General features: G+C 41.5%; 1 protein-coding gene across 2 annotated transcripts in view; it reads left to right on the top strand.

Annotated features, from left to right (window-relative positions):
- Window positions 1–18578, top strand: part of LOC117744319 (protocadherin-15-like) — a 190660-nt gene that overhangs the window by 93407 nt on the left and 78675 nt on the right. For both annotated transcript variants that reach the window (XM_034552518.1, XM_034552517.1), the window contains exons 6-14: window positions 374–529; window positions 1678–1797; window positions 1913–2023; window positions 5128–5298; window positions 8797–8905; window positions 9040–9152; window positions 11886–12092; window positions 14368–14502; window positions 17673–17822. In XM_034552518.1, coding sequence (XP_034408409.1) covers window positions 374–529; window positions 1678–1797; window positions 1913–2023; window positions 5128–5298; window positions 8797–8905; window positions 9040–9152; window positions 11886–12092; window positions 14368–14502; window positions 17673–17822 — 1272 coding nt within the window. The remainder of the gene's footprint in view (window positions 1–373; window positions 530–1677; window positions 1798–1912; window positions 2024–5127; window positions 5299–8796; window positions 8906–9039; window positions 9153–11885; window positions 12093–14367; window positions 14503–17672; window positions 17823–18578) is intronic.

The raw sequence follows: 18578 nt of genomic DNA, 5'->3' as shown, positions 1-18578 counted from the left end.
TCAGGGGAGGAGCACATGGGGAATCAAACCGGTACAAGTGAGAAGGAGAGATGGGGGGGAGAGAGAAGCTGATGATGTCTGACAAGCAGTGGTGGCAGTGACACAAGCTGTTGCTGTTCAATATACATTTTAAACAGAACATGGCAGCTCTGTTTGATCAGACATTTAGTTAATCTATTGCATTATATATTTAAAAAGCGAAATCGGGCTTCACACAAAACAATAGCTGTGATTTGTTTCCACCAATTTATCCAGACTGAAGTCGATTCAGTCTGGATAAATTCAATGTCAAAATACAGTTCACCAATACACACAGTGATCTCTCTCTGTCTGTCTGTCTGTCTGTCTGTCTGTCTCTCTCTCTGTCTCTCAGCCACCCAACTACATCACCACCATCGTGGTTCAGGTCCAGTGCACCAATGAGCTGGTTGGTACTGTCATTTTCCACGAGGTGCGGATTGTTGTGAGGGACATGAATGACAACACCCCTCGCTTTCAGCAGCCACGCTACTATGTTGCCGTCAACGAGGTAAGGGAGCGACTCCTGTAGATCCAGACACTGTGTGCAGAATTTTTATGTTAATAAGGACCAATTTAGTTTACTGTGAAAAATGAGCTAATTCCAGTGACAATTAGTATTAGTTATAGCCCATTCATCTCGGTGTCCCCGAGTCAGATCCACAAATGAGGGCAAAGTGGCATGCATAGCTGTTTGCCTCAGACTCTTTTTTTTATATATATATATATATAGATACTACCAATGTGGTCACCAAAGTCTGAATTATTCATATCACACTCATGATCCTTGAGAGTCAACATGATCCTGAAGAGTAAAATTACATTGTTGACTCAAAGTTATTGAGGACTGCCTGCAGCTATTAGTTAGGTTGTTGTTGACGAAGCATTATTATGTTTAATTTTTGATCATTTAAATAACATCTTCATCTTTTAGAACACTGTGGCTGTGTAAACCAAGTGCCACTTACCCTTTCAGACATCACAGTCAACATATTTGTTATTTGTTCTCAAGTTTGTACATTTGATCTCTCCAGTACATATTCATGCACACCGGCAGGTCAGGAGAGCATTCGCATCATTTGTGTTGCAGCCCGCTCCGCATTCATTTAAATGCGTTATTTTGCGAGCGCAAGACGAGACACAATCCTTTTCCTTTTGCCTCCAGAACAAACCTGCAATTCATCAAATCTTCAGAATTTACAGCTCGTGTGTTTTGAGATTAGGAGATAATTCCCAGCTGAGTTCTCGGCAACCAGGACTTTGTCTCCGTTGTTTACACTTTGTGTAATTTGCATGTTTTGAAGTTCCTGTCACAGTGCGTTACTACCCGAGCCAGAGCAGCTGCCCCAGCAGTGTAGTGAGTCATTCTACGTTGCTGTCAACTTCTCCCCCTGAACTAGCACTCCCGCTCGCTGCCTGGTCCTGTGGACCAGAGCTGAGGGCTCTCATACTTACTTTGTGTTGTTCTGTCAGCATGTAAGACTGCTGCTGACTGCAACGTTCCCTCTTTTAGATTCTTTTATTATTGTTGTGTACTAATGGGCTTGGGGTGGCAACAGTAATAGGTGTATCCATGGCAGGCTCTCTGCTGTAAGTAGATGTTGTACTCTGTTTGAGCGGTTGACATTTCTCTCTCCCCACTCTCATATTGTCCTGTAGCTCACACCAGTTGGAACGACCATTTTCACCGGCTTCTCAGGAAGAAATGGAGCGACGGATATTGACGACGGGCCCAATGGGCATATAGAATACGGCATCCTTTACAACCCCAATGACCCGGTATATGGACGAGTCACGCCATGATAAACACCCTCTACACCATTGTACATTTCTTCAAGGGTCATGACTTATTGCTCTCGTCCACCTTATCATATCAACTCTCTTTTTCTTTCAGGCATCGAACAGAACAGTGATGGTTGCTAACACCCTTTCAGGACACATTATTCTGGCAGAGAGGCTAAACTATGAGGAGAGAACTCGCTACCTGGTTTTGGTCCAAGCCAATGTAAGTGACTTTTGATTAGTCTTGTGATAAGACCAGTAAGTGCTCAATGCCAACACGTTATGAAGGGACTCTGATGTCCTACCTTTTGTCTAATGTAAAGAAATTACAACGCCAATAAGCCGTTATCTCAAGATTAAGTTTAATATTTTTTATTCAGCAGCAGCAGCGGCTGAAATCAACAATTTTTCTTCAAGCAAGGAATTGAATCACTTAAGGTCTTTTTTACCATATTTCAGATCTTTCAGTTATTTTAGGGCGCACATGCGATTACCATGAGGTCAATAGTTTGCTGCTTCAATGGATTCAAGTCAATATACTGCATCATTTCTATTCCTGAGTCTACTTTTAAAGCAAGTCTTCTTTTTTTCCAGAAATGTGGTCATCATTTAGCAAATCATACTTTTGTTTTTGTATTAGTTTTACCTGTCACGACTTGGATTATTGTTCCTTTTTCACATATTAACAAGACGTAATTAGAGATGTCTCAGTTGGCATTCAGTGTTAGGGAATCACACAAATAAGCTTTTTAACTCCCATTTAACTATAACTAATTCAGAGATCGCTTATGGTCAGAAATATCAAGCAGAGATAATTGAACCCTCCAGGCTTTCATTACTACTTACTTATTTCTTTCATTAAAAGTGATTGAAGCTGATTTTGAGACATTATGTGATAACTGTAATCTGTATTCACCAGAGCAATTTAGCAAATCAGAATTAATTATGGATCGATAATTATGGATTTTTACTTGAGGGAGGGAATTTTCCTTCACACTCTCACGGGGCAGCTTGTCTGCAAAAAATAATGTAAAACAAGTCATCCTGATGATGTCCATATGAGTTATAATGAAGGCACTTTTAAGCATTTTTTCCATTCTTACTCTAAGCCACTAGGCAGTAAATGTCCGTTGACCGAGAGCTACCGCAAAGCCACTGGCCAAGAATTTGACTTCAATTAGACAAACATCTCCTCTGTAGTAAGTCAGACACGTTCCCGGTGGGTGTTGGCCTCTGCCAGGGCTGCCCTTTATCACCGGTCCTGTTCGTGACCTTCATGGACAGGATATCTAGGCGCAGCCAGGGGGCGGAGAGGATCCGGTTCGGGAGTCTCGGGATCGCCTCTCTGCTGTTTGCGGATGATGTGGTCCTGTTTGCCTCCTCGGACCGTGACCTCCAGCATTCACTGGGGCGTTTTGCAGCCGAGTGCGAAGCGGCAGGGATGAGAGTTAGCACCTCCAAATCTGAGGCCATGGTGCTCTGCCGGAAACCGGCGGATTGCTCCCTCCAGGTGGGGGCAAACTGCCTACCCCAAGCGAAGGAGTTCAAGTATCTCGGGGTCTTGTTCACGAGTGAGGGTAAGGTGGAACGGGAGATCGACAGGCGGATCGGTGCGGCTGCAGCAGTAAAACAGGCGCTGTACCGGTCCGTCTTGGTGAAGAGGGAGCTGAGCCGGAAGGCAAAGCTCTCCATTTACTGGTCGGTCTACGTTCCAACCCTCACCTATGGTCACGAACTCTGGGTCGTGACCAAAAGAACGAGATCTCAGATACAAGCAGCCGAAATGAGCTTCCTCCGTAGGGTGGCCGGGCTCAGCCTTAGAGATAGGGTAAGGAGCTCGGACATCAGGGGGGAGCTTGGAGTCGAGTCGCTGCTCCTTCGTGTCGAAAGGAGTCAGCTGAGGTGGTTCGGGCATCTAGTCAGGATGCCTCCTGGACGCCTCCCATTAGAGGTTTTCCGGGCACGTCCAACTGGACCCGGGGAAGACCGAGGACACGCTGGAGGGATTATATCTCCCGGCTGGCCTTGGAACGCCTCGGGATCCCCCAGAATGAGCTGGAAAGTGTTGCGGGTGAGAGGGAGGCCTGGGTCGGCCTGCCAAACCTGCTGCCACCGCGACCCGACCCCGGATAAGCGGGTGATAATGGATGGATGGGATAGACAAACACCCAGGCTGGGATTCAAGAGTTCATCGTTCCTATAGAAGCTGTTGGATGTTTCAGAACCTCATTGATTTAAAGCTGCGATTCTCAATATGCAGAACATTTCTTCACAACAATTATTATAATTCACATCATTAGAATCACTTCCCAGTCACTGATAGCATAATAATTTACCTTAACAAGCTGTGGTCAAATATTACATCCTATACTATAAAAAGAAAGCACTGCAGGACAGATAAGCATTTAGCAGTTCATCTCCTATTCTCTCCATTTCCTGCATGAGGGAACAACATACTCAACCCTTTACTCTGGCAAGAGGTCCTCCAGGGAGATTTTTATGTTCTCTTGCAGGAGGACGTCAGAGTAGAGAAAGAAAGAAGACATGGTTTTTACTAGAACTCTGTGCTGCTTGTGTCAAGAGTTCAATTACACTAACAGTGCAAATCTTTAAAGGGCTGTGCTGCTCACTTCTCATGGTACAACTCTGGGAAGCAGCAGATAGTTAAGGATAGCTGCTAAAAAGACATGTTTTAATGTAGATAAGTCTGTCATAAGAATGAATGTTTAAGTAGAATATAGAGTCGTACTGTTCTATCTGGTTTGAAGTGGTCGGATTTTGGGTTTAATGATTGCATCATAACATCTCTTACATTTAAATACATTTTAATATATTATGTAGCAAAACATGAAGCAAATCATGCGGCTGACAAATAGTTGATACTGTAGTAAAAAAGGTCATTTGTTTGTTTCCTCCGACATATTTTTCAAATTGCTTATTTTTTCATTATTCGCATTGAGATAACAAATGGGTTATTTAGAAGTGATGATGGTCTGCTGTCATAACAGCACATTAAAAAATGACTATTCGTTTCATTTTTTTTCGAATGCAGAAAATATTTAAATCCCATTCTACGTAAAGCACAAGAAAATGTGTTCAAGTACCCTCTCCTGAAGCCATACAAATGAGGTCTAAAAACAATGAATAAATGACCGTGAGCTTCCGTAATGGCAAACAACTGTAATATATGCTCAAGAATTGCTGCACAGATCTGTCGCGGTTTTAAAATGTTATACTGACTTTAGCTCGAGCAGTGTGTCGTAGTATTGTGCACAAATCATCTGGGAGTTTGAAGCTTGAAATTGAAAGTGTTTCTTCACCTTGCAGGACCGCGCTCCATATCCCCCCAACAGGCAAACTGCCACCACGACTCTGACTGTGGATGTTCTGGACGGAGACGACCTGGGCCCCATGTTCCTGCCTTGCATTTTGGTGAACAACACCCGTGACTGCAACCCCCTCACCTATCGTGTTGCAATCCCTGAATTCACTGAACCGGTAAGAACCAGACAGACAGGCAACTGTGAACACGCTGCTCTTCCGCAAGGTCATTTTAACATAATTCCTCCTGTTATTAGTATGTGCATATTTGTTATTTGACGCACGCAGGGTTTCGTTTTCTTATCTCCAGTCATCCCGCGTGTATCACACATCTGAATCATTATGTGTGATACGTGTGTACAACAAATGTTTAAACTATTCCAGCATGAAAAAAAGCCTATTTACCTGTTTGCTTTCAACTTGTTTTTGCCTTTGCTGTTGAGTCTCAGCATGGTTATTCCAGGGGCATTTTCTGGTCTGTTGGACCAGCAATTAGAGCTGAAGGCTGAGTTGACCTGGGATGACAGCCAAACACTACTGAAATTCACATAGCAAGAAAAAATTCGAGGGAGATGAGATAAAGAGGCTGAGGTGGTGCACCAATAGAAATGATATGGGTATCTATAAACAGTTTATCTGCGTCTATATCATCTATATATACTGTGTTTTTTTATATGTATGACAATATCTGATCGGATATTAACTAAACTGGACTGCTGAATTATTGTATTTGAAACAATGTCACATCAAGGCTATCCAGGTGCTGTTCTGGAGGTTTCTATCATATCACATCGTCTTCATCAGAAGATCGAGTCTGATCAGCTGCCTTGGAACTGTAGATGTGTAAACCTTCCATTGTTCAGAGCACCTCGAGGACTTCTCATATAAGTTCAGAGTTCAACAGTTTATACTTGACCTTGAAATAAGGCCGGGCAATACATCAATATTATATCCAAATACTCATCTAGATATCGTCATTGAGTTTGGATTTTGTAAAATGGCATAAGTGTTGGGTATTCCAGGTTTTAATGGCTACATTACAGTAAGGTGATGCGTTTTCTGAACTTACTCACTTAGTCATCTCCACATCCCTGATAATTATTTCACATAATCTCATTGCATAGATATTTTTTGTGAAAGCACCAATGGTCCACCCTACAATATCATCCCAATATTGTAACGCTGTATTTGGTTAAATATATTGTGATATTTGATTTTCTCCATATCGCCCAGCTAGAACCTGGGAACAGCAAAAAGTCGACTTACTTGCTTGCTCTGGGGTTCCAACTGTATAACACAGTCCTCATCAGCAGTCTAGACTACACAAGACTAAAGTGGACTCTATTGAATTGGATTGGATTGGACTGGAGAAGTCTGGATTGGATTTGATTGGATTTACTGGACTGGACTGGATTGAGGTTGGCATTTCAGTGTCTTCAAAGCAGGAAGGGTTGCAGTCGTTGCACTATTATATACTGCTTGAAACCGAGAAAATAATTACTATAACATGATACTTTTAGATTAACAACAAGCATATGTTGTTCGTGTGAAAGTATTGTTGTGATGTCAGAGCATTTCACTGATTTATTTTGGTGTTTTTGTTAATTGGAGCTTGAAAAACTAATTTATAGTTTGATTAGCACCACAAACTGAAATGTGATGAAACTATAGGAGACACATAGCTTAGAATTCTGCTCAAGCATGGATTAGATGTACGAGTTGACGTCATTCGAATATGTAGAACTGAATTTAATTGAACTGAGACAAAATGTACAAACGCAGATGCCTGCAATAATGACACAACGGGAGCTATTTGGATTGGTTGAGGAAATCAAAGGTTGTAGATGGAGGACTACAGCGAGAGAAGAGGAGCTGCCATAGTGTGTCACAGTTGTTTGTCCAGACTTTCCATTCAGAGTTTGCCCATGTAATGTATAATTTATGATAAAAGGTTTACAGACTGCTAAGTATGCAGGACCTGGGAGTACCGGGTGCACAAAGCAAAGCTTTTTCATTAGTGTGAGAAAATGTTGCCCTTTTTCCCCTGTCTTGCTGCTTTTACCCTGGAAACCCTGCTTGGTTTCATCCTGTCAAAACTTCATGCCAATACAGTCCGACGTTGATATTACATCCTTTTAATCTATACATTTCAATTGCTCCCAAAAGGATGTCTCCTCTTTACATTTAGAGTGTTTCCAAAATATTGTTTGTGTATTACGTCTGTTTCAGGACACGAGTCTTGATTTACTTTCCTTTAAACATTAATTCATTTCGTAACTTTGCAGTTTTCAGTCAGTATTTTTGCTGGATTTTTCTCCATTCTGCAGTGTAACAATTATGCTAACATATCCGTCCACGGGGAGATTTGTCTTCTCATAATTGATGAGTGTATTGTAATTAATCACAATGGCTAGACAGGCATTATTAAGTTGATCTGTATTTACTTTTTGCCCTGGGGGGATATAATGTGGGCTCTGGAGTCCCCTTGATAATGACTGCTGGAGGAGGGTATTATAGCTAATCATCATTGTGCAGAGCTAGGGGGATTTGATTTAGCGCACCTCCAGACATTGTAAAAACGAGAGGGCTGATTAGGGAGGGGAGTAAGGATTACTCCAGAGCTGAGGGATATAAATGTGCCCCCTCAGGGATGGATTCTTCCTGCCAAAGAGCTGGTAGCCATGTGCCTGTCTATGCTAAGGAAGTTTAGCGCAGGCCTCTTAGCATACTCACTTATTCTGTATTAGCCATATTGAGGCATTTGGCATGAGGAGAGGTATGTGACGTGCTCAACATTTTCCCACTTAGCCATATGTTGGTGCAAAAGTGTAGAGGCAGAGCTGGGCAATTAGTGCTGGTGTTGTCTGAGTATGCATGAGCAGGGAAGTAGCCTACAGCACCACAACAGATTATCCTCAATGTGCAACTCTATTAGGCATTTTATAAGTATGCATATGATAAATATATCTTATATCACTGGCTTATTAATCAAATAACCTAATCATGCGCTACTGTGCTAATGATTATTACTGGCCTACAGAAGTAATGTGGTTCTTTAATTGGATATCAAAAAGAAGGGATGCAATGCAGATCATGCATTATGCATGAACTGCATTCTATACATAGAAATGTGTAAGGTATTCTAACTTTGTAAAACAAAATACATTCACAAGTAAATGCATTGGTATAAATTAACTGGAAACTGGATTTGTTCAATGAATATACTACCCAATCCAGCTATTTAAGATATCAGTATTGTTATTAGTGCAAAAATTCTATGTGTTTCTTTTAAAAGTCTTAATATTCAGTCTTTAAAGATGCCCAATTGCAGCAGCTCCTCTCATTCCCTTCAAAAGCAGAACACCATTTAATGAGCTAGGAAGAGGGTCCAGGGAAGTTTCTCTAAAGAGCTGTTTTTATCCAGAGGAGCACAGTTGCAAGTGATATATACACCACCAAAATATTGATATATACACAATATGTTTACCAGGGCTGATGAGATCCATTCGAGTGGAATTCTCCGGTTCATAAGGCACTAAAATGTCTCTGCATAATCATGCTCTCATAGGAGACATATCTGTGCGGGCTACACCTTCACAGTCAGCAGAAAATAAACAGGTTTGCATCTGATTGTCTTACTGTGTTGTTGACTGACTCCCCCTCCTCTTGTTGCAGAGCAAACTGAACCCACTGAATGTGACCCCTGCAATCGGGGCCGTGGACATGGACAGAAACATACAACCTCCATCAGACAGACCTAGAATCATTTACTACATCTTGGTTGGTAGGTTCATCCTGTATCTTGACAGATTTTACCCGTCTGATGTCTGACTTGACTTTGGGATGTTCATTTGTTTTTGTTGTTGTCATAAAGTGCACTAAATCCAAATCTGTGAATATTTATATTCTTTATTGCAGGTCATCCCGTCACATTTCCAGAGTATTTCTCGCTAAATAGAACCACTGCAGAGCTGCGTGTCCTGCAGCCTATCAGCAGGGATTTGTATCAACGGTTCACTCTCATCATCAAGGTAAACAATACAATTCTGAATCAGTGCTAGTTTTATTTTTGACATATACTGATGTATTGCGTTTCATTCATTGTATTATTTTTCAAACATAGATAGAAATAGCTAACATAAAAAGGTCAAAGTCATGGAAATCCATTGGCCAAAATATGATTGACCCCTGCTTTTACTGAACCAGATAGAGCTTGATTGTCTTCATCAGGGTTCAGCTTAATGTACAATATTGGTACTCCGGCTGCCTCTGCATTAGGTTTCATCAAAAACCTTAATATTGTACTAATATGCCACATCAAGCTTAACTTATATCTTGAAAACCTAAGCATGAACCCTCTCCACCTAGATAGCCTCAGTCCTGAAATCCATCAACCTTATCTTTAGCTGCTTTGGAGATTGAGTGTTTAAAAAAGATGTTATGATTTATGGACTCAGCAGGAGGATAGGCTGGACTCAGCAGGAGGATAGGTTGCCGCACTTAACCTGAATCCTAATTTAGAGCAGAATCAGGGATTGCCTCGTTACTGTTGGGGCAGAGCAGCGGTGCAGATGAACTTTCCATCCAGCCATCACTAACCTCTAGACACCTCTGAGCGCTGTGTAACCTGCTGTTAGTAGTAGCTGGGGAGCAAAGGAGATGAGAGCAAGAGCTGATTTCCACAAGAGGAAGAAGGCGAAGGGCGATTGATCGTATGAGAGGCATTTTGCATGTCTTCGGAGAAGATTGTGCATAGCTAGGGGAATGGAGAAAGTTCAAAGGGGGAGCAGGAACACACCAAGCTAGATGGAGAGATGTGTGAGGAGGGGAGGCACTTTAGGAACCTTATCTACCTCGGTCATAAAGATAGGGAGGAAGCGTTGCTCAAGGGCTCCAAGGGGCAGGGAAGTGAGACTTAGACTTTGGTATCTTGAGAGTGCTCTGATGCAACCAAGTATGTGGTGCACATACAGTAGCTATGGCTATCGGAGATACAAACAAACAGTGATGGAACGAGCTGCAGCATCTCAAGAATATTTAAGAAAACACATCTGCTGTTGTTCAAAAGTCATTATTGATCCTGATAGAGTCCGAATGACTGATGAAATGAAGACAAGTGACAAAGGCAGGTTCCTGTGTTGAACCGGTGGAGCGCAGGTCATTTAGCACCGCCTCCCAGAAATAGGGACACACCGCTAAAGAGCCAAATCACCAGGGAACACCGTAAACCTCCATCCCGTCTTTTCTCACTCAAAAAAATGTTTGCGTGTCAATGTCGAAGAAATGAGCCAAGAACAGCCGGGCGCACCCACTTTGTCTGTCAATGACAGCGCTTTTCCCCTCCGGTGATATTGTGAGCAGATTGGATCTCTGGGTCAGTGCAGTGTGGGTGTTATTATCACTCAAATAACGGAAAAGGGGAGAAGATGTTTGGAAAAGAGAGGCTGCTGTACCATGGCGATACCAATAAAAATATGAAATGGAATGAAACTCAACTTGATGTGCCACAACTGCAAAAGAGTGCACAGATATATTCCCCCAGCACTTTAGCGTTTAGCTGTAGAACCATATTCTGGCTTAAACTGATATTGCCTCACTGCCCCTCTAGATCTGTATTTTCAAAGCCTTAATGTTTATGAAACATCCCAGTGTGGGAGCCAATAGTGACATATGTACGGAGAGGAAACATTGACAGCCTGGCCAGACCAGGTCTGCTCTCCCTCGGCTGGTTTGAGACACGACTCCGGTTAAAGTGCAGCCTCTTCAGGTTTTTTCTTTACAGTTTGAAAAGCTGGGACAACACCCATTTGGATTTGTGGTAATGTACTGAGCTGCTTAAGCTGTCATGTCACCAACTGTGCTGGAGAATGAGGGGAGAGGAGTGTTTACATGTTGATGATTGTGCCATACAGTGACACAAATACAAACAGGGTTTGGCTGCAGGTGAGTCAACATTTCATTCATGCTCTGGGAATTTATGAAGCTGTTTTGTAACATTTAGTATGTCCAGTGACCCTGCATGTTCGAGTATTTTGTAATATTTTATATGCAAAGAAAGTACATTGATTACATGTAGTATATCTTGGAGAACATTGCTGGTTTCGTCACGAACTGAGCCTTCCCTGTTTGAGTCATTTCAATCCTACCATTTATATCAACTTGCAATGTGACATTTAAATGAGTGGTGCTCCACGGCTGGGTGCCGCATGTCAATTTTTGGAGAAAGATATTAACTTGCCAAAGAGATGAAGAGGTGTCAACTGGGATTTTGTCCTATCAGACCGTTTCCAGGGTTCACTCAAGCTTTCAATCAAAACAGAGACTCAGCTCAGTTGAGTTAATCGAGACAGATCACTCTGGAAATGCTAGTAACCTTGTTTATTAGTCAATTCTGGCGCCGACTTAGTGAACAATATTTCCATTGAGCCTCCCTCCATCACTGGTCACTGGTGTAGCAAGAGCTACTAATTACTGACTCTGCCCAACAAATGATGGTATTTGCGTTAAGTGCTCTGGTAATTACTAAGGCCTAATCCAAAGTAGACCCTTGATTAAATTTAGTCAATTTTTTAAATTAAAATGACACTCGGAGAAATGATTGCTTTCTGTCCCTGCGTAAGAGTTGGGACAGCATAACTTTCATCATCCAACTACTTATTAGTACTTCCTAATACATTTCCAGCAGTAATTAAAGCCTTTCTCCGCTTGTCGGTAATTGACTTTGACTTCCACTCTTTCTTTGCTCTTGTTGTTTTTAATTTCAGGCTGAACAGGACAACGGTCACCCCCTCCCAGCCTATGCTGACCTCATTATCGAAATCCTGGATGAGAACAACCAGGCACCATATTTCCAGTTTGCCACCTATCAGGGCTACGTGAGTGAGTCCTCCCCAGTGGGTACGACTATCTCAGCCAGTGCCAACCTCACTGCCCCACTCGGAATCATCGCTCTGGATAATGACATTGAGGAGGTAGAAAGAAAGAGCCTTTCTCCGGCTATGCTTTTATTTATATTATATATTATATTTTATAAATGTATTTACTCATGCATGTGTGCATACACACAGAAAGCAATTGTAGTGCATTGATTAACTATTGATTTTTCATTTGTTTTTGTTGTGCACTCACAAAAAGTAACAAACAACAAATTCACGAGTCATTCTCCTGCTGTATTTCTCTCCTTGTTGTAGCTGGCTCGTGGTGATACACCTGTAGGTAAAGGGGTTGCTTTTAGGTGCAATGGCATGTACACACACACACACACACAGATTGTAATTTAGGGATGTCCCGATCAAATTATTTTCTCTTTCTCCTACTTTCAAACTTTAGTCCTTTTCAATATTGAGTATCTTTTGAGGGATTCATTTAATATTTATGTTTTCCTGCATAATAGAGCGGCACTCTGCACACTTGATATCTTAAAGCGGGCCTCGATTTATACCAGTAAAGCCAATTCAATTAAGTAATGTGACTGCTTAATAGCTCTCCATTAAACCTGCACCACAGCTTTAATTTGCTTTTTACAATTTGTTATGTAAAGCTTCCTGCAATGTTTTGTGTCAGTGTGGGGAAGGTTTGGACAGGATTTATCAAACTTCTCTTCGTCACCAATCAAGGTTAAATGCACTTCACTCTATAGATTACAGAGAAGTGCAAGGCAATTTTGTTTTTTCTTCTCTTTCTTTCTAATAAGTAAAACACTACTTTAATAAACAGAACAAACAAGATCAAAGTAGAGATTTACAATACATTGACAAAAGCGTGATGATAAAACGGTAATGGCAACATGGGCAAAACACTGCAAATTTATGTGAATCAATATATTTTAAATAGGACGACATACTTGGAGCACAATAAGGTACTAAACAAAGAATCAGAAGTGGACAGGCTTTACTTTTCCAACACGGATTCATAACAAAAAAAAGCCTTGATCAGGTTGAGTCACACTTTGCAAATTGACTTGGGACATCCCTACATTTAATTCATCACTTTAAAACAAACTGAGCACTCATCCCTGCCGGAGACGTTCTAAACCACCATTTGTGAGCTTTTCAGTGTGTTCGCAACAGCAGAAATGATGTTTTCTGTTGTTTCGAAATGTCATAAACGTTGTATTAAATGCCGTACAGCTCTCCGGTAATGATGGGTGTGTGTAGATTCATCGAGCTGATGCACTGACTTTTGTATTCTAACGGGAGTGTGTGCGTGTGTGTGTGTGTGTGTGGAGTGGTTTGCTGTGCTGTGTTGTTCGTCTTTACATGCAGATGGATGTTTTGCTGTGGTTTCTGCAGTTTCCTCAGTAAAGAGTTATACAATGATTCTCTTTGATTACCAACTGAGCTCTTCTCAAAAGAATTGTATTTTTATTTCATGGATTGATTGTAGTCGGATGAAGTGGGAGTTTTGAAACATGAGTTTGACACATTTAACAAAGAGTGTGATTGTGTGGGTGCGTGTTTGTGTGTGCCACCAGCCAAAGTGGCATTGAACTCCCCCCGCACCCTGACGGTACTGAGATTTATATTTGAACGGGTGGAAGCAAACAGTCAAACACACACACACACACACACACACACACACACAGTACAAACAAATGACCACTACCTCTAGTTCATCTTTCAAAATATCCCTTTAGTCTGTCTTTGGAGAAGATTAACGAATCAAAGTGGAGGAGAAACAGTGATGGCTAAAATCAATAAGCCACCCAGTCCTGATGTTTACCAAACTCTCTCACGAGGACTCATTGATCGATGTGAATCAAAACCGACTCGCAAGAAATGGATCACAGAGGACCCAAGGTTTATTTGTTAACGCAATCTAACCACAGCGGTTATGACACACCTCAAGTAAATGTCTCTTTTTCAAAATGTTATATGAAAATGTTACAAAAGCTGTAGAAATCCAACCTTTTTTTCGACTGCTTAATGTGAACTTTCCCTAAAAGGAGCATAGGCTATGATGGGTGTAGGTGGTTTCAGCAGAAGTAACTTCCTCTTGTTGTTTTCTTTTTTGGAAATATTATGTTAAAAATACATTGGTTTCTGGTTCCGTCCTCAACTCCAACTCCACCGTCTTCTGAAGACTGATGAGAAACCTGCCAGCACATTACCTTTTCAACTCTTTGGTAGATCAAAATGTACTGTTTGATAGGTTTTCTCAGCCCCACAGCTGCGGCCTTGGAACAATGATGAAACGCTCATGTCACCATGGTAATGTGGTTCTTTTTGTATATCTTTCTGTTGGAAGACGAAAGACCCCATGGTGAAGATTACCCTGGATGACTACGCCACGATCTTCAGCCTGAACCCAACGGGGATAATCCGCCACCTGAGGCTCATCAAACCTGTGGACCGGGAGAAGCAGATGGCCTATACCTTCACGGTAGGCCTCGGACTCAGGGGAAGCTATCTGCAAGACACCACTACAGCCCTTTGACCTATATCTCCCATTATGTCTATATTAATAGAAGACACAGGTTAGCGCTATACCAAGAGGCACTTGCAGATACAAAGCTGACCTGAGACTTTTAGAAGAATATGACCTTTATCAGGAGTCAAATAGCAGGGAAGTTAAACAGTCTGTTCACTTGAATTTACACATGTCCATCAAAAGGTAAACCAAAGGCACATCAGACCTCTGTACTTTTATAATAAAAAAAGCAACCCTTTCTCTAATGTTAATCTTACGTTATACTATATAGAGCAAATGAGGAACCCATCTTCAGCGTTCTCCATGTTTGACAGCAAATATAAGCCACAAAGAAATATGCTACAAGTACATTCATTTTTAAATTAATTAAAACAATTATCTGACATTTAGTGCCAACATTTTGACTGCATGATTTATAAATTGTTATTAACTTGTTTAGCCTGGTAAATAATGACTACAGCTTTCTTCCCAGTTGTTAGTGCCCCCAGGAAACTTTGTTATAACGTAGTTCTAATGTTGTGAAGGGTTTCTCTATTTGCTTAGTTTCTGTATTTGCGTCACTTTCCTTCTTGCTCTGTCAAATTGATGAATTGGATGCTTAACTGGTTTCTGCTTGTGGGGCAAATGTAAGTCGGACTGTATCTTTACATTTGACAGCAAAAATACAACGTGGTTACAGATAATTCAAACACTCACACAAAGAATGTCTCGACTAACTCTTGGCAAGAAGGCAAATAGGTGTTTTTTTTCCAACATGTCAAACTATTTGTTTAAAGCAACATATAAAGAGTGTATTTTGTGGGAACTCTCTAATCCTTTGATATATAAATTGGTTCAATCTCACTGAACTCTGCAGTTACTTTCATGTTCCATTAGGATTCTGTAGTGGGTTACTTCATCTTTATAATGTTTTATTAATCTTCTTGTTGTGTGGTGTTTTTAGTGGGCTTGTTTGAGTTTCTTTTTTACTGCTGTTTCATTGAAGTCAACAAGAGCAAGTTCACCAAAGTGACTTGTTTCTGCGCTGCCGCTCAGCATCTTGTGAAATATAGGAGCTCCCTAGATCCAGGGGTTTCCTTCTGGTTTAGAGAGCATCAGCAAACCAACAGTGAGCTCTGTGGGGTTGGTTCCCTGGAGTGTGCGGGAGTTTCTGGACAGGGAGGATTCAAAATCACATTCAGATGTAATGCTACGTTTGGACGGGTTGATTGGAACATCCTTATTTATGCAGGTGATATGTTTACTGTGTGTTTGTGGAAAGTTGATGTGCACATTCATGTTTATTATATAGGTTTATTGCTCCTGTTTGGGGTACGAGGATCTCAAATGCATTTCTTTGTTTCTTTTAAGCTCAGGATACATTCTGACTAGAGCTGACAGTGTTTCAGCGGGCACCATGACCACGGCAAACCTTTTTTACTGGTTAAGCAGTGACGGTGACCAAAGCAGGATCAGTGAAACCGGCTCTAGCTGTTGAGGCCATGACCTGCTTTGCCACCTGTTAGTTGTAATGCAGAGATGGTGTGAAGAGGAGGAGTCGGTGCTACAGTCCACTACGGCTGAGCCGCTGGCCATCGCTGTTATGTCCTTTATTTAAAAATTAAACTATTACGCACTTAACTACAAAAGGCCTTACCCTACAGATTATAGGCAGGTGTGTTGGGGACTATGAACTGAATGTCATCAAATATTCATGAATTTTGAAACGTGCTGCATTCAAAGTAGTTCCCAGTGAACTGTCTTTTAACAACCAGGCAGGGTTTATGGTGTTGTAACTGTATTTGGTGTTCTTTTGCAAAGTTCAACAAATCTGTGATATACAATTCCAACAAAAGTTAAGGCAGTCCTGGTGATGTTTCTGTGATGTTGCACTAAAGGCAGTTTTTCTGGAAAGTTTGATGATTATAATTATGATAATTTTCAACTCGATATGTTAGAGCAAAAGCTACACAAGCTAATAGCATGAACTAATTTGTTGCCTATGGCATGGGTTTTAGCTGAATTGTTGCATGGTATTTTGAGTTAATAATCTTAATTTGCTATATTATCAGATATAACAAGTGAATGCAATGCTTTCTGAGTTATATTAAAAGGTTGTTAATTCAGTGTTTATAAGATAACGGCATAGAGGCTTTCTGAACATGATCTTATTTCAGACATTGTCATTGAGAGAAATTTGTCATGAATTCGAGTAGCAACTCAATTGTATAATTACTCTGCGTATCCTGGACCGAAGGGAGAGAGAGCGCACAGATCCAATTAAGATAAACATGAGCCTTCAAAGATTGTTAGGTTTATGTTTTGTGTCATATCTTACTGTTTGTGTGAGGAGGCAGGCTTGACATTTGACATTTGTTCCGTGAGTGTGTGTGTGTGTGTGTGTGTGTGTGTGTGTGTGTGTGTGTGTGTCAGCACGTGTATAAGTACGGAGTGTCTATACAGTTGTGATGACTCAGTGAATCCAAATGTGTTTTCTCTCTTGGCTCCCAAAAAATGTCTGGCATCTCTCTCCTGGGGCTGGCTGGAAAACAGACACACTGTTTGATGATAGAGAAAGTAGCTGCCGTCGTGTATGTTATCGTGTGTTTCTGTACAACACCCTCACTGTGAATGTGTAGCTGCGACTGGAGGCACCCTCCTGATGTACAGCGTCACATAATCTCCACGCCAGCGATAAGTGCAAATGTTTGTGGAAGAGCAATTTCCCCAACGGAAACATGTACAGTCGTTCCCGCTGCTGTTGTTGCTACACTTCATTTGTGCCTCAACTTAGTCCAAGTCCAGAAGATCAGAGCTGGCGAGGACAAATGCACATTGAGTTTGCAAACGGTCCTTTAGGCAGGCTTTATACTGTACAAGCTCTCTCTCCTCTCATCTCTGGAAAAGCCACTTCCAATTAAGTGTATGAGAAATAAACACATGCAAAGTGTAAGTGACTTAATGGCGGTTACGAGTCGCAGTATGACTCGTTGTCCTATCAAAGCAAGAACCGTCCTGGAAGCATACGCCTGCCTAAAAGAATCAGCTCCCTGGGATTTATTTCAAGGGATGGCATTTGTTTACTCGTCTCCAGTTTCTAAAGCTACACTATGTACTTTTTTTTTTTTTCTTTGTGTTTGCAGATGGTGGCATCAGATGGCGTCCAGCAGAGCATCCCAGTAACTGTCAACATCCTGGTCATTGATGCCAATGACAATACGCCCATGTTTGACGAGGTCTCCTACAGCGTTGAGGTCTTCACAGACATGCAGCTGGGGGAAACGGTACTACAGGTAATCAATCCAACGCCATTCTGGTTTACCCCTTGCGTCTTTGTCCCGGTCCTGGCACAGAAATATCTTACGCACACATTACACGTTCTCTCATTCCCAAAGTAAATAACCTTAACGATCCAGCGCCCAATTACAGTTCCCTTGGTCTCATCTGCATTCATGAGAGGCAAGTCGGAGAGCTTTTACTCTGCAGAACAGCTGCTGTCATGACTGATGTGAATTTCTTGTGGTTGGCATCAATGATGACCATTTATCAATCTTTACCTTTGCATTAAAAGGATTTTAAAAGCAGGATTTTGCACCGGCTTTAAATGTCAGATCGTCTTTAAAGGTCAGATCTTCCTTTTTCATAGACGCGCATATACACATTCTAAAACCAACTAAAGCAAGCTTTCGTGCACTTGCACAGGACATGCGTGAGGATATGTGAAGGCACATATATACACGCATATGCAGATAGTCGTCAAAATGTAAATCCATTCTGCTATATCTATTAATGTGGAGCGCCCATAATTGTATTGTCTCTCATTTATTAGTTGAAGCATGATCTTTTCGTCCTTCAGTGGATCTGTCCTCTCAACACAGCCTCTCCAACAAAAAAAATGTCACAGCCTGAAAAGGTCAAGTTTGATCTCTCTTAAAAATCTGCCGTTTCGCCCTCCCTGAAAAGGGGCCAGGGGCCACAGAGTGTCTGGTATGACCGCTTAACCGATATTTCTAAGCAGTTTATGAGAGCTGCAGGCCCCCCGGAGGATG

Source organism: Cyclopterus lumpus, chromosome 15 (genome assembly GCF_009769545.1).
Source record: "Cyclopterus lumpus isolate fCycLum1 chromosome 15, fCycLum1.pri, whole genome shotgun sequence".
Taxonomy (NCBI): Eukaryota; Metazoa; Chordata; class Actinopteri; order Perciformes; family Cyclopteridae; genus Cyclopterus; species Cyclopterus lumpus.
The sequence above is the reverse complement of the archived record's forward strand: the minus strand, read 5'-3'. Positions and strand labels throughout refer to the sequence as shown.